The following is a 14462-nucleotide window of genomic DNA, read 5'->3' on the forward strand; positions in this document are numbered from 1 at the left end:
ATAATCCATGTGAAACCATTAGTTCTCAATATGCACTCATAAAGCAGCATATTTAGCAATATTGAGAGGGATGTTAGAATTACATTTCCAGAGCTTACTCGCACACATGAGGACATGCGTGATGTTACAATGAAATGGAGAGGGTGGGATAGCTAAATAATAGGCTGCATTTCAAAAACAAAGTCATTGAGAGTGGTGGCATTGATTTGTATAAAGATGGATGGTTACAGGAGAGCCCCAGTGCTCTATATGTGTGATTGATTTTCTTTCTTTTAAGTGCTGACTAAGGAAAAGAGGACCATTCCCTTTGTGCTCAGAGAGGACACATCTCATTCCTGCACTTCACAGTCGGAGGTGAGATATTGAGGAAATTGAATAAATTTGTGAACAGTTCAAAAAATACAAGTGGCAATTCTCAGCTATTTCTACATTACTGAAAAATAACTTGTAAATACTTTAATAGTATGAATTGAAAGCTTTCCTTTGGAAAATAAAGATTTAATGTCAAGATTCTATCTGTCAGTTTGAGAAATAGACAAAACCCAGTTATGTATGAAGGTTTCATATTAAGATTATGATTGAAGCCTCTTCCCTATAAACTCTTGTCCATGTTAATCTTTCATCTTTTTCTTCTGCTTTTGACATTTATTGTTAGTATCCCATGAAATCTGTTTATATTAATATTAAAATTAATATTTTATAATTAATTCCTAAAAAAATTTTAATGGTCATAAATTGGATTCTCTCCTGCAACTATTTTAATAGCTCTTTTCCTCATTTGGGAGCATTTAATGACTTCTTGTGGTGCTTAAAGCAGAAATGATACACAGAGAATGTGAAGGTTCCATAAAGGTTCTAGTAACAAAGATATGGAAAAAGAAGAGAATAAAAACTCATGTTTAGTCATGCAACATGGATAAGCTTATTGGCATTTTATGGCTGCTTTTCTCTCAGCTGCAGAATGTGATGCATCATATTGAACCAAAATGTTATTAATTAACCAGCCATTCCTTGGCTGCAATAATCACAGTAACTATGTTTAGTTCAAAGAGTTTCCGCAATCTGCCTGTAATTATGTATGTACCTGCCATTGGTAGATTGGTTAGCAAATGATGCAGTGACCTGATAACAGCAAAGGATAAAGCCTCGGGGCTGAGCTTTACAATCAAGAGCAGCAGATGAACGAAGCAGAGGGGCTTTAAGGTATGTCATTCCTTCTATTGCCTCCAACTTTGTGGAGACCTTTACTTCACTTCTGAGTACACATCACACAAAAGAACTTACATTCATTCCTGTGGCTGTGGGACTTCCATGAACAGGCGTGCAGGTAGTGTGGTGGGTTATACTTGGAAGAAATAGGAGACAAGAATATACAATAGCCTTAAACTGTTATTTCACAGAAAAAGAAAGAGCTCCTTCTAAAGTATTTTTCGTTCCTTTGGGTCATCACTAAAACATGTAAAAGTGTTTTGCTATATGTCAGAGCAATGCACATGTATTCCCACACTTCCTTGCTTTAAGTAAAAAGAACCAATTTCTCTGTATTTAAGGCTGTTTTATAAGGTTAAATGTTTTTAACCAAATGTTAAATGCAGTAGCAGCTGCCAATGTATATTGATCTGGATGCTGGAGATTAGTTTTAATTAGTTTTATTGCTGGTGTGCAGTTCAATGTTAATGGTACTGTGTTGTTCTTCGCATGGGGCTGAGCAGGTGGCTCTGCAGCCAGCACAGCCCCCTTGGCGCAGTACGCCTTGCTCCACTGTGCCTCACAAAAAAGACAATAATGGGAAAAAGACGACTTTTACATAGCAGTTGAAGGCACTGACTCCATCAACATACGCTGCCTCATTTCAGTTGTGATTTCAGCAGCAACCAGTGTACCATGGGCTTATACACATGACATATTCTTCCACTTTACAAACAAGTAATTTACCCTGTTAACTATGTCTTGCCTTTTCCAAGTGTCACGAGCACGCTGTCAGAGCTCATTAGAGGTTTTGTCAAGTACGCTTTTAACAAATCAACATCCTCCTTTATGAAACAGGATACAGTTTGTGTTTGTTCTAAAGAAGGAAAGAAAACTTGAAAAAAAAAAAAGGAAAAGAAAATGGGAAAAGGGTTTTGTTTGTTTTCTGTTTCAGGAATTTCAGTAAGAAACTCCATAGTTAATCTCAGGAGAAAGTTGTTCTTTGTGTGTGAAGTGGTCTGCAGGGAAGAAAATACATTTCTCCGTGATAGCCCACTAGTGTAATAACGCAGTAACCTGCGCTGTGCGAGTTATCCTGCGTAGGAGATTCATTGCACATAGTCCTTAAGAAGTGTGTTATTTAAACCTTGGGATTAGGGGTGACATGGATTAAAATCTGAATAATTTATAAATTTTGCTAATTTATTAAATTAGTAATGTAATTTATAGAGTTTTCAAAGCTGTTACTTGTGTTTTCCTTTTACCAATGGTGTTTCTCTGGGTCTAGATGGGCAAGAGGAAGTTCAGTGGGCTGGAAATCACCCTGATCGTCCTCTTCTCCCTGGTGGCAATCATAGCCTGTGTCCTCATTGGGCTTTTAGCATCAGGACAATCCGGAGTCAAAACTACAGGCAAGTACTTCCCGTTGCTGCTGTAGGACCAGAGCAAAAACCCTGAGTGGGAACTGCTCAGCTTTGCTTGCTGAGACTGTTGTAAATGCCACAGAGCTTCAGGAACTAATCGTTGGCATCACTTCTGTCACTGTTTGATTCAGGCTTTTCAAGAACATGGGTGTTCAAGTGAGGAAAAAAAAAAATCACTGTAAGCGCTGTAAAAAACCCAATACCACTGTAAAGTACTGACTCTCAGTGTTACTGTTATGTTCTTATCATCACCCAAAGGTGAATCATGGGAAATCCTTCCTACAGATAATATGAGTAAAGTTACCAGTGATGAACATAATAAATAGTGTGACTCAGAATTTATTTTCATGAAAAAAAACTTGTCTCTTCCTCCCAAGACTGGAATTGTTTTATAAACATAGCACTGGTATGATTTCAAAATTTTTAAATATAAAGAAGACAACACTGAAAAAAAGAAAATGGGATCAGGGAGACAATGTGGCAACAGCCAAATTGTGTGGAACATAGACTGTAACCATAAAAACCTATAGTGTTTCCTGTATTGGTACATTAGAAACCACTTGTCTTACAGAGGTGTGATACAGAGCACCCTGTTTTACATACAGTTCCGTTTTGTGTGCGTAATTCTGTTTACACATGGGGATTGAAGCAAAAACTTGGAGGTGAGAATGGCAGTAAAATAAAAATAATTGCTTATCCAAAACAAACACTTTGGTGTTTTGGTAAAACTGCCCATACAGACTAATATCTGCATATTTGCTGCCTGTTTCAGTCTCAAAATGAGTAGGAGTCTGCCTGAGCAAAAAGTACAAGTGCGTATATTGCAGATAATGCAAACAGGCGAGTCTGTGTATTTGTGTGCATCTCAGCCTGAGACAAGACTTCTACACTTCATAGTTCTCATTCCAAACATATGCAGCGTTCCAAAATATATGTAAAGTAGCTTTCAGTGTTGGGAGAAACTGAAAACAACCATCGGGCATCCTTTTGTCAGCTAAAGTTGCCAAGAGGTCACCTTAAATTTGGTCTGACAAACCTGAAATCTAATGGAGCATCTTAATGGAGCTTTAAGGTGCTTTTACCTGATGCTCTAATTCCAGGTCCTGTGGAAGAACAGTATTTCAGGGGAAGGAGCACCTGTGAGAGCAGCAGCACAGTACAATTAAGAAAAAGAAAAGTCCTTCCAGTTCTAATTTGGCACGTATTTTCACAATATTTTCACAATATGCATATTGAGCTACAGGACTTACTGAAAACTGGATTAATGTATACCTTAAGAAATAAAATTATCAATGTCACCCATATGTTCAAAAACTTTAAAGTGAAGTTGTCCTACCTTTATCTGAAATAGTGGTGTGCAACTTTTCAAAGGTAAAAATAAATCACAGTAGCGATAGTTTACACTCATTTGAATCTGTATTAATGGTTAGAGTTTCAAGATGGTGAGAAACAGCCAGCAGAAGCATTTACTGAGTTAAGAAGTAATCAAGTTATTCCTACATTTTGGAAATCCTGGTAATAACCCATTAATTTATTTCCTTAACAGAATTTTCACCAGAATGTCCGAACATATTAATAGCAGAGAGAATTGACTGCATCCCGGATCAAGTAGCAACAAAGGTCTGAAAACATTCTAGAAAAAATTAGAAAATAATCTTTATCCCATAAAGCCTCGGGCTTAATTATAAAAATTTAATTTGTCTCTACTATATCAGTTGTTTTCTTAACCTTTTAAAATCTGTGATTGCCTGAACACTTTGCAGCAAAGTTTAACTCCTTTATAACCCATTTCAGCCCATTGACGGAAGGTCTGATTTTTCTAGCCACTGTAGCATTTTGCTGTCAAAAGTTGAAGACCACTGCCAAAGTACTCCCCAACAGTTTGGTTTTGGGATAGGTGGAAACAAAATGAGTCAGACATCAAGCAGTTAAAAAAAGGCACTCTCTACTTTTAACAACTTTGCCTGAACAGTTTCTTTTTGTCTGATGGTCAAGTACTAGCATTTATAATGGCAGAAATAGCAGGTGAAGATACACTTTAGCCAGGTGCACAAGACTTTTATAATATAAGAGACACGGTCACAATTTCCTTTCAGAACGCATTTGAATCTCAGTGTCTTCCTTTCTTGGTTGTGGTGTCTTTCCTGGGAGAGCGCAGAGTTTAGAAATGACCTTTTGTCTTAAGATTCTGTGAGTTAAGATTCCCAGTGAAAAGTATCATCTTAATTTTTCAGTGCTCTCATATTCAGAACATTTTTGTAGTGGTTGGTCTTGAAAGGCTATTATTGTTATTTTTATCACTATTATTTTTCATCTTTGCAATGGATGTTTACATTTTCTGATGGAAGCTGGTAGATGCCTGGCATCTTTCTTTGGTTCGGGGGCAGCTTAGGAGAAAAAATAGTGAATATATTATGAAGCATGAAGTTTATGTCATTCACAGAGGTATAAAAAATTATTAACCAGCTGTCTTAATCTCTGAGGAAATTCCCAGTCTAATTCCAGAAATGACAGTTGTTAAAGCTTCTGTCATGCCATGGGTTTTGCTATGATATATAGTTCAATAAAGTCCTGTGGGTGAACAGGTTAGTAAAGGCTCAAATCACAACCTATTCCTCTACTCTTTCGGTTCACTCACCCTCCCAGGAGCTAGCACACCACGGTAAGAGCAGTCATGCAGATCACTTCAATCTTTAATTACTACCTTCGAACCAGTCACCCCACATTAAGTGCTGCACTCATCATCCGGTGAGGGAAGTTGTTTTGCTCTGGTTGCAACTGGAAGCCTTATTGTAAGTCTGTCCTTGCTTTTTACCATCACTGATTAGAAAGAATTAAAAATAATCAAATTATAGATACCAGCAGAAAAGTAGGGCAAGATGCAGTTTTGAATGTTGGGGTACCTGCTCTGGAATTAGAGGTAAAATAATGATTCCTGAATCTGTTCTTTCCTTAGTGAAGACCAGGCAGCAGATTTCACAGGATTAGACATAAATATCACCTTTAACCTGTGCCCTGATGAAAGCTGTTAGGTGCCAGAGTCCCACCCCAGTGTGCCCATTCATTCCTGTATAAATTTTCTCCTGGAAGCATTTTGGTTGTCCCTCTTTAGGCTATTCTAATACAGCAGACAGCAGAGCTGTAAAACTACAGGTACCTGCTTAGGATTACATAACTCTTCTGTAATGGTTTCCATTAGTAGTTTTCAGAAAAAACAGCAGCTGGGAAAATTATGATTTGCCTAAGCTCATATAGCAGGTTAGTGTCTGTCTTGATTTCTTTATTCACTGAAGTGTCCTAGATGAAGCCAGAAAATGAGTAGGATTGCAGAGGATAGAAGTATGGAAAGCAAATAGATATTTATTAACCGATCACAGGGTTGACAAAGATAGACATGCTGAAAGACAGTAGATACTTCTTAACTATTCACTGCTGTGGAAAATTGCCATGAAGTTTGATTAGGCAAGAAGAACGCACCAGTAAAAAATGAACTACCACGAGCAGAGCTAGTGTAATCCATTATTGGACTGATACCTCTGAAAGCTTGGGGGAAGGGTGTATTGTTGGGTTTTGTTTTGATTTGTGTGGGTTTTTTCCCAAAATATCCTGCTGGCAGAGGTTTGTTTGGGTGCACATAAGAGAAACATTTTAGTTCAGCACATAGACAAGCTATTCTTTTAATCCTTGGTGTTCAGTTCAATGTTCAGAAGCCATCTCCTAGTGTACCCCAACATAAACTGTTTCCTCGTATCAACGATTATTTCTCTTTGGCTTTATTGGGTATTGGTATCTATTATACTAGTTTTATAGCTCAGATGCTGTGATCGGCTCACATCTTTATTTACACTAAACGAAAGCTTTTATAACAGCCTCTCCAGTGTCTTTGGATGAACTCTGCCCCTTTCCCTGTGTCAGGCATAACCGATCTTGCACTTCTCTATTTACTTCCTTATGCAGCAAGTTCAGTGTACCTCAAAAATACAGAGCTATAGCTTACAAATCCACTAGAATAAGATTTAGCTAGAAGAACATCACTGAACTGTAAAGTAACTGCTGCTGAAAATAGTCAACAAGTATTCATGAGAAGTAGCTGGGGAAAAAGAAAAGCATGCTTACGAAGTTGGGCACGCAGATGCTTGAACTACCAGGCTTTAGGAAAATCTGTTGTTCAAGCTATTCTGCATTGCATGGGATAGTCACTGGTCGAGGAAGGGATAAGAGGATGGAGGTAGCAACTCTTTTCTTAAGTATTTAGGATATTGCCCTGTGTATGAAGGAAATGAAGTAAATTAAGAAAGGGAGCAAAGCTGTGATCTCTGCAGTCTTGGAGGGGATTGGTGCTTCTTCTCATTTAGTCTGAAATAGTTTATACAACGGGAAATAGGGAGCTCTCATGGTGGGCATTGGGAAGGTGGAAAGTGAGCATGGGTTTTTCACAGCCTTAGAAAGTGCATTGATTTGTGGATCGATGTGGAGGAAAATGAGTCACTGTATCTCTCCTCCAACTGTGGTTTTTTGCTTGGAACCTAATGAAATGACAGCAGACATGTTTTCTGATGTGATGAGTCCATGACAGAGAGACAAGCACTTATCTATTTGGTGAATCTGGGTTTTATCTTGGGTGGTTTTGCAGAGATTTCTGGGCTCTGTGCAATCGCTACCGAATAAACGCACTAAGACTTCCCAAGCCGGTGGCTCTGTGAGCTCCTTCTGTGCTTTCCTTCACCACGTGCATGATTTCTGGGCTGGAGCTGGCTTATCTTTGCTCTGTTCAGAGGCTGAGAAAAGCATTTGACCTGCATCAACCAGGCTGGGCTCTATAACCCAGAAACAATTGTCGCCAAGGACAGCAGCAATAGAGATTTTGGACCGTCTCCACCTGTTTCAAGCTGCAGAATGTTTTAAATAAGCATGGCACAAACACCAAAAACATTTGAGCATAATCAGATGAAGGCAGAAAGAGCTTCTGTTAGTAGGCAGGTAGAGGGAAAGGTCTTGAAGATCTGCATGTTGGATTTGGATACCTGAGATCACTTATGGACACTGCCCTTAGCCTTCAGTGAAGCTTGTTGTGTTACTACTGCCCTTTGCCCTAAGTAATAATTTGGGGTTTTGATGTGAGAAAATGTGTGGAAACTTAGTGATGTATTACCCAAATCTTATCTTCAAACATAAAACTCACGCAAACAGTACATGAATAAGTTAATCTCTAACAGCAAAGCAAAGGTACTGTAGTTTATTAGAGTACTGAAAGGTAGTGTAAAGGTTGGTGCTACTACACTGAGATATATGCTTTAAACAATAGGTTTAATTGCTTGGGGTTTTTTGAAAAAAAAGTTGATTTATCTCAATCTGATGTTCTGCAGAAGCAATCTGAATATTTCTGATATTGGAAAATTACGTTAAAATGTAGGTATTATACATGATGATCAATTATGCATATGTAGATTTTTAACCAGATGTTTACCAGATGTTAAGCCAAGTGTAACTTTCACCCTCTCTCCAGTGTGTGATTTTTGGCCAGACTATACTGCATCTGTCACAGCTCAAATATTTCAATAATTCTTTTTAGATGTTCATTTTGCCTGTGGATCTTGTGGTTTTAAGAAAGAATGAATGTCTATTAAGCAAGTTTCTACTCTGATTCCACAAAAAAAATCCTTTCTATTTAGTGTATTCTGTGCCATTGAATTCACTCAATAGAGTTTCAGAGAAGGAGTTGATCTGATTGCAGATATTATTAAGGTTTCCGGTGTTTGGGGTAAAATACACACCATGTGCATTTTAACTGTTTTAGTATAGAGGATTTATTTGTGTGAAATCAGCTCATCTGTGCCTCTCATGTCCTTGAATCAGAGCACCTGCATCCTGCGTGGCTGCTGCTGGAGTCCTGAGAGTGATACCAGTGTGCCCTGGTGTTTTTTCGCTTCAAACCATGGGTACAAAGTGGATGGGTCAACAAGATCAACTCAGGCAGGTAAGCTGCAGGCTGAGCTCCCCAATTTATGTGCGTGCCGGTGTCCGATTCAACACGATAACATTGCAACATGTGTTTTCTTCCCAAGGATTTGAGACTACATTAACAAGGCTGCCATCACCTTCCCTGTTTGGAAATGATATCAACACTGTCCTCCTCACAGGAGAGTATCAGACACCAAATCGCTTCCGGTTCAAGGTTAATCTTGCTGCTGTGCTGCTTTAAGGTTCATGTTCTGTGCAAGATTTTAGGCTGGCTGTTCCTGTGCAGTGAGTTAGGAGGGGTGGATTAATCCCTCATGACTCCCACTGAACTACTTGGCTCCTCCTTTCTTTGTCCTCCCTGCAGTTGCAATGCATCAGGTTAACAAGCATTTAGCACAGTGGGATTTCTGCATGAAAAATTACTGAGACCTTTGAGAAGCTCAGCTTTTATATTACCTACCTTTTTTACTCACCATAGGAAAATTATGGGGATAAATGTATTTACTTACTTTTAATTTATGGCCTGGCCATATCTCTCAATCATTTTGACAGACAACATTAGTTTTTTGAATGATTACTGTTTTCTATGGAAAACTCAACAGTACACACTGTGAATGTAGGGTACTGATGAGTTCTGGGATGGAGCAGGGCTTCTTTTGTGGGAGACCTTCCTCTTCTGGTGGGTTCCTACTAAGCCAGGGAAACACAGGGTCAAGTATTATGAGGGAAATGGCTGAAAATGAGTGATGAAAGTTGGAAATGAAGGCAGAAGAGGAGACTGGAATGGGGGTGGGAATATCCTAAGTCAGAACTGTATGTTTAATGCAGGAAAATGTTTGAATTAGGCATTAGTTTTTAAAAGCCCAACACTTCTGTTGTTAAATATGTGCAGATCACTGATCCTGAAACACCAAGATTTGAAGTCCCTCATGAGCATGTGCGATCTTTCGCTGGATCCGCAGCCTCCAAATTAAACTACAAAGTGGATGTCAAGCAGAACCCCTTTGGCATTGTGGTGACCAGAGTGAGCAACGGTAGAGTGCTGTAAGTAACGTTGGTACTTTTTCTGAATGACACAGATCTCACTGGTTTTCTCTGAAAGCCCATGTTGCCACGCAAGCAATGTATGTCCAAGGTGCCATGTGTGAGGTGCCCCCTTGGACATGTAATCTACTTCTCTTCTTTTGACTGATGGATGTTCTGCAAGGCCTTCTGCGAGGCCTTTGGAAACAGATTCTGGGATATGGAGCGCTCTGTCTAAAAGGTTTTAGGTCTGGCTCTCTGTTCACTTTCCCCCAACACTAGGGAAATCTTTACAGTTACTTTGTTCCATCAATTCGGGGAATTTTTATTATCCGGAGAACTCCTTGCCAGTGCTTCAAATCAAATGGGAATGCTCTTCATTGCATCTTTTATCTCATTTGTCGCAATCGTGGTGAAGCTCTGAATCACCAAAACCAGGTTGCCCTTTAGACCTATGGTATCCAAGAATAGCTGGTGCAAACCACTGATAAGCTGGTCATGTAGTGCTGTGAGTAAAATATTTGACGGACTTGTACATTGAATGCTTTCATCCCATTTAGGTTCTAAAAATAAATAAATAAAACAAACCTATGAACCTAACAGTGTGGCTTTGAGGCCTGTTAGAAGGGGGAAGTGTCAGGATGAACATGCTTATTAAATCAGTCCAAGAATGATTACCTGTCAGAGTGCTAGGTCAGTTGGATTATCAACGCTTCAAGTTTAATTAATTAGCGATTACTTTTGTGCTCTTATTAGTATTGTTTTCTTGCTTAGAATCCTCTATAATGATTGATTTGCAATTATAGAGAGCACAAAAGATGGACTTGGTATTCAGTAGTGCATGACTGATTAAACAGGTATGTGGAGGGGGAATAAGAAACCTAGTCCAATAGAACCATGTTGAAACAGTGCTCTGGAAGATTGTCTGTATTTTCCTTCGTCTTCTGTTTAATTTGATAAAAGCGGTTGCATTTTCTGTCTGTAAAGAAAAAAACCACAATGATGCTTGACTGAGTTTGAGTATCTTCAAGCAAGCTGTTGTTAGCATGAGGTAAGGGCAGCCCCTCACAGATAAATGCTTGATAAATTTGTTTACACAAGATGAGGGCTTTCCGCCAACTCCTAAACAACCACACAAAAGGGAGACCTCTTTGGAGAAGGAAGAGAGGGGACCAATGTGCTATCACAGTTCATGACAAAAATCCTAATTACCCAGATAGTTATAAAACCTATGACCTTCCATCATCATTTGTTACACTTGAGCCCCCCAAAAGAGTTAGAGTTCTGACTGACCTGTTACCATCATCATTTGCAAGACAACCTGAAAGATTGCCATAGTTTCATTGGAAATACAAACTTCTTCCCCCCCCCCCCCCCCCCCAAAAAAGGTAGTTTCAATGCAGTCTTTGAGCAGATGGGCAAGATAGTCCTTGGCATCATTAAAACTGGACAGAAACACATCAGAAGAGGATTTGACCTATGAAGCCTCTGTCAAGTGCCAGTATTTTTAACTTTAAAAAAAAGAAAAAGTAATATGAGCAGATTAAAGTTGTAGTAAGCCCAAACTGCCCTGGTTTTGTCGCTTGTTTGTGCAGTGTTTGTAGTTGCTAATGCACCGTGTATTTATTTAATAGTTTAAGGACCTCTATGCATAAAAGAATTTACTGGTAATTACGTACTCATAGTGATAAATGTAGTTATAGTGTACTAACAAATCTGAAGTGATAAAGTCCCTTAAAATTAACATGGCTGTGTTTACATAAAGTCAAGAGAAAGTTACATTACTCTCCACTATATGAATACCATGACTGTTAAATATCACAAATATCACACAAAAATACAGTTGTAAAATGAGTTTCTAATTAAAACTGCATAAAGTGAGTAGATAAAAGCATATGCCTTTGAAATGTGTGTGATGTTAATGCACGTCATGGTAGATTTTGGTCATTTTCTCTGCTTTTATGAAAATAAGTCATTTTCTCTGCTTTTGGGGAAAGACTGCATTTCTGCAGATCCCTGTAAGCTCTTGGTTTCATGAAGCTGAAGACAACCTTCAAACTCGAGGAACAGCTTCATTGCAATTGCTCTCTGCTTCAAATATGGTTTAACTCACAATTATGTTCTATTTATGGTTGTTTCATTTAAAAAGTGATGACTGATGGAAACTCAAACTGCTTCTGGGTACGGGTCGATTTTGACACATTTACCAATTGGAAATGTTCAAAATCTTAGAGGAATGAAAGAGGAAAATGAACATGATTAAGGTCAAAAGGAATGAAATGTAATGTTTTGATTGATTCCATGAGTTGTGGGAGATCCTTACCCAGGATGATGTTTGGTGTTGCTAAGGAAATGCAAAGCGGTCCAACCATTCCTGTGTGCTTGGCTTCTTAGGGAGATATTTAATCCTATTGCTAAAATAAATGGGACCAAAATCCCAGCATTCTTGTCATGATAGAAAAAGATCCTATTTGGGTGGTGGTGTGGGCACACACCTGCCTGTAGAAGCAGAGCCCTGTGCACAGTTCCCTCCATCCATCAGGAAGGAGGATGCCTAAGATGCTCAGCGAAGCCTTTTTGGCAGCATCGGGGACCGGAGGCGGGGGTCACAACCTGAAATGTTGCTGGTCAAGGGAGTCTAGAGTCTGGTTCACCATTACAGCTGCAGTAGCTCAGCAGAGCTAAAGGAAGGAGAGCGAATCAATGAGTCCATTGCCTTGCAGTGAGCTACTCCTTGGTGCACCCCATGGCAGGAGTCGGGCTGCTTCCCACTGCTCGCTGTCTCAGCACTGCTCAGATTTCCCCAGCATTTCCCGAGTCCTCCCCGTAGAAAGGAGGAGTGAAATTAGGTTTTGCCCAGGTATTTGAAGATCTTGTAACCCTTGTTTGGAACAGGACTTTTTTGTCTGTAATGAAAGGAATGGTAAAATGTGCAAAACTAAAATAACAGAAGAAGCTTTATTGATGGAATTGACTTTTACTGTGTGTTTTGCTAATAGATGTAAAGGAGGAATATTGATCTCCGCCTTGTTCCGTTTGTACAGATATATACAATAGTCTCTGTATCTATGTTCAACACCACCAACTTCACGTTCCTTAAAAAGCTTAGCAGTGGCTTTATGCAGAACTTGCCACAGGAGATGTGATAGCCATCAAATGGGATTTGAGCCATGCTAAGGATCACATTATCACTTCAATCTGTGCTCGTCCACTCTTGGGTTATTCGAGAGCTAGCACAGAGCGGTAGTCTGCCTTTCCCTGTAGTGACTGGCCTAGCAGGACTCAAGAGCGGGTCTTGTTCCTTTTTCCCGGCAAGAAAAAGCTGCAATTGATCTGCAAATTCTGATGGAGTGGATTATTTTTGTGTTTCTGTCCACCCACAGAAATTTTCCATCATCTGCCCCGTTACTGAGAGTGGCCACAGAGAGAGGATTCAGGATTCAGCGCAACAGATGCAGGGTGGGAAGCTTTGGTGGAAGAGGGGAGCGCAAATGTACCCCTGAAAATAGATGGGCCACTTGTATGAGAGGTTTCCATAGGATCAATAGGCACCGCTCATCTCCTCATCTGTGCAAGGGTCGCTCTGCTCCAGCCCTGCACCATCCCACCTCCCTCTCCTTCAGGTGTCTGGATGGAGACCTGAACCTGCTATCCAAGTCTAACTAAAAGGAGTAGAAACAATTATTGCAACAACTCTTGGTAAAATACTTCTTTTCTTTTTTTTTTTTTTTTAAATGGTTTCATCAGGTTTGATACTACCATAGGACCACTGCAGTATGCTGACCAGTTTTTACAGCTATCAATCAAACTACCTAGCAGCAACATCTATGGCGTGGGAGAGCACGTGCATAAGCAGTACCGGCATGATGTTAACTGGAAAACCTGGCCCATGTTCAGCAGGGATATTGGCCCCTCTGGAGTAAGGACTGGTTTTATTCCACCTCATTCTTTGCAGATGACTTCTGTAATCCAAACCCATTATGCAGTAGACACATTAGTAATATTCATTGAGTTTTTCCCCAAGACTTGTCAGGCACTGCGTGTTATTACTAAAAGCTAGATGGTACAGATAAACATTCCCTGATTTCTGATTTTTGTTGATGTGCGGTTGAAAACCAGTTGATAGACATTTATGTATGAGAGTCTTCAGCTTCTACTGATAAAGAAAATAAATAAGAGTATGTCCTAATGCATTGCTGCATGCAGCATTCAGTACAGATGACACATGCTCCTTCAGTTAACATCCTTGTAGCTCAGCAAATGATGGAAAAGTTCTCTTTAACAGCTGTCTCCTTAGGAGATAAAGTATGTCTGTTACCTGTTATTTTTTTCTATAGTTTGTATCGCTGTCTCTCTATGAAATGATTTCCAGGGCACCCATTTTTTGATAATTGTGAGACTATTTATTTGTCGCTATTTACTTCAGTGTCATAAAGCAACAACCCACATGCTTTACTTTGAGAGAGCACTTCAGCGTTTTGCTGAAATAGGAGATATACTAACAGAAACTAGAGGGTGAGACCACTATATGTAATTAATTAATAATTTGGAATTTGTACTGTTCCCTTGAGACACCTCACTATCCTCTCTGGTTTGAAGATAGTTCTTACCTGAATGGCTGTATTGAGTGTAGACTCATTAAACTAAACTAACAGTGAACAGAATCAAGTTACACTAACTTCAAATTGCTCAAGTTCTGTTTCTCGTTAATTTGTTCTGAGTTTTCTTTTGCAGGGGAAGAAGCACAACTATTACAACAATTGTTAAAATTTCTAAGGTTTTTGTTGCAAATAACAATGGAAAAAAACATTAGAAAGGAAATAAAAAAGAAGCAAGGCACTCTCTTATTTCCATAGATTAGACATA

The 14462-nt window shown here is 39.3% G+C and overlaps 1 protein-coding gene across 1 annotated transcript in view; it reads left to right on the forward strand.

The window, feature by feature from the left end:
- The first annotated feature begins 2476 nt into the window (after positions 1-2476).
- Positions 2477-14462, forward strand: part of SI (sucrase-isomaltase) — a 54283-nt gene continuing 42297 nt past the window's right edge. Inside the window, exons 1-6 of the mRNA XM_052804828.1 lie at positions 2477-2600; positions 4159-4232; positions 8469-8589; positions 8678-8787; positions 9466-9617; positions 13344-13515. Of these exons, the coding sequence (XP_052660788.1) occupies positions 2477-2600; positions 4159-4232; positions 8469-8589; positions 8678-8787; positions 9466-9617; positions 13344-13515 (753 nt within the window). The remainder of the gene's footprint in view (positions 2601-4158; positions 4233-8468; positions 8590-8677; positions 8788-9465; positions 9618-13343; positions 13516-14462) is intronic.

This window comes from Harpia harpyja, chromosome 12, assembly GCF_026419915.1.
Source record: "Harpia harpyja isolate bHarHar1 chromosome 12, bHarHar1 primary haplotype, whole genome shotgun sequence".
NCBI classification, from domain to species: domain Eukaryota; kingdom Metazoa; phylum Chordata; class Aves; order Accipitriformes; family Accipitridae; genus Harpia; species Harpia harpyja.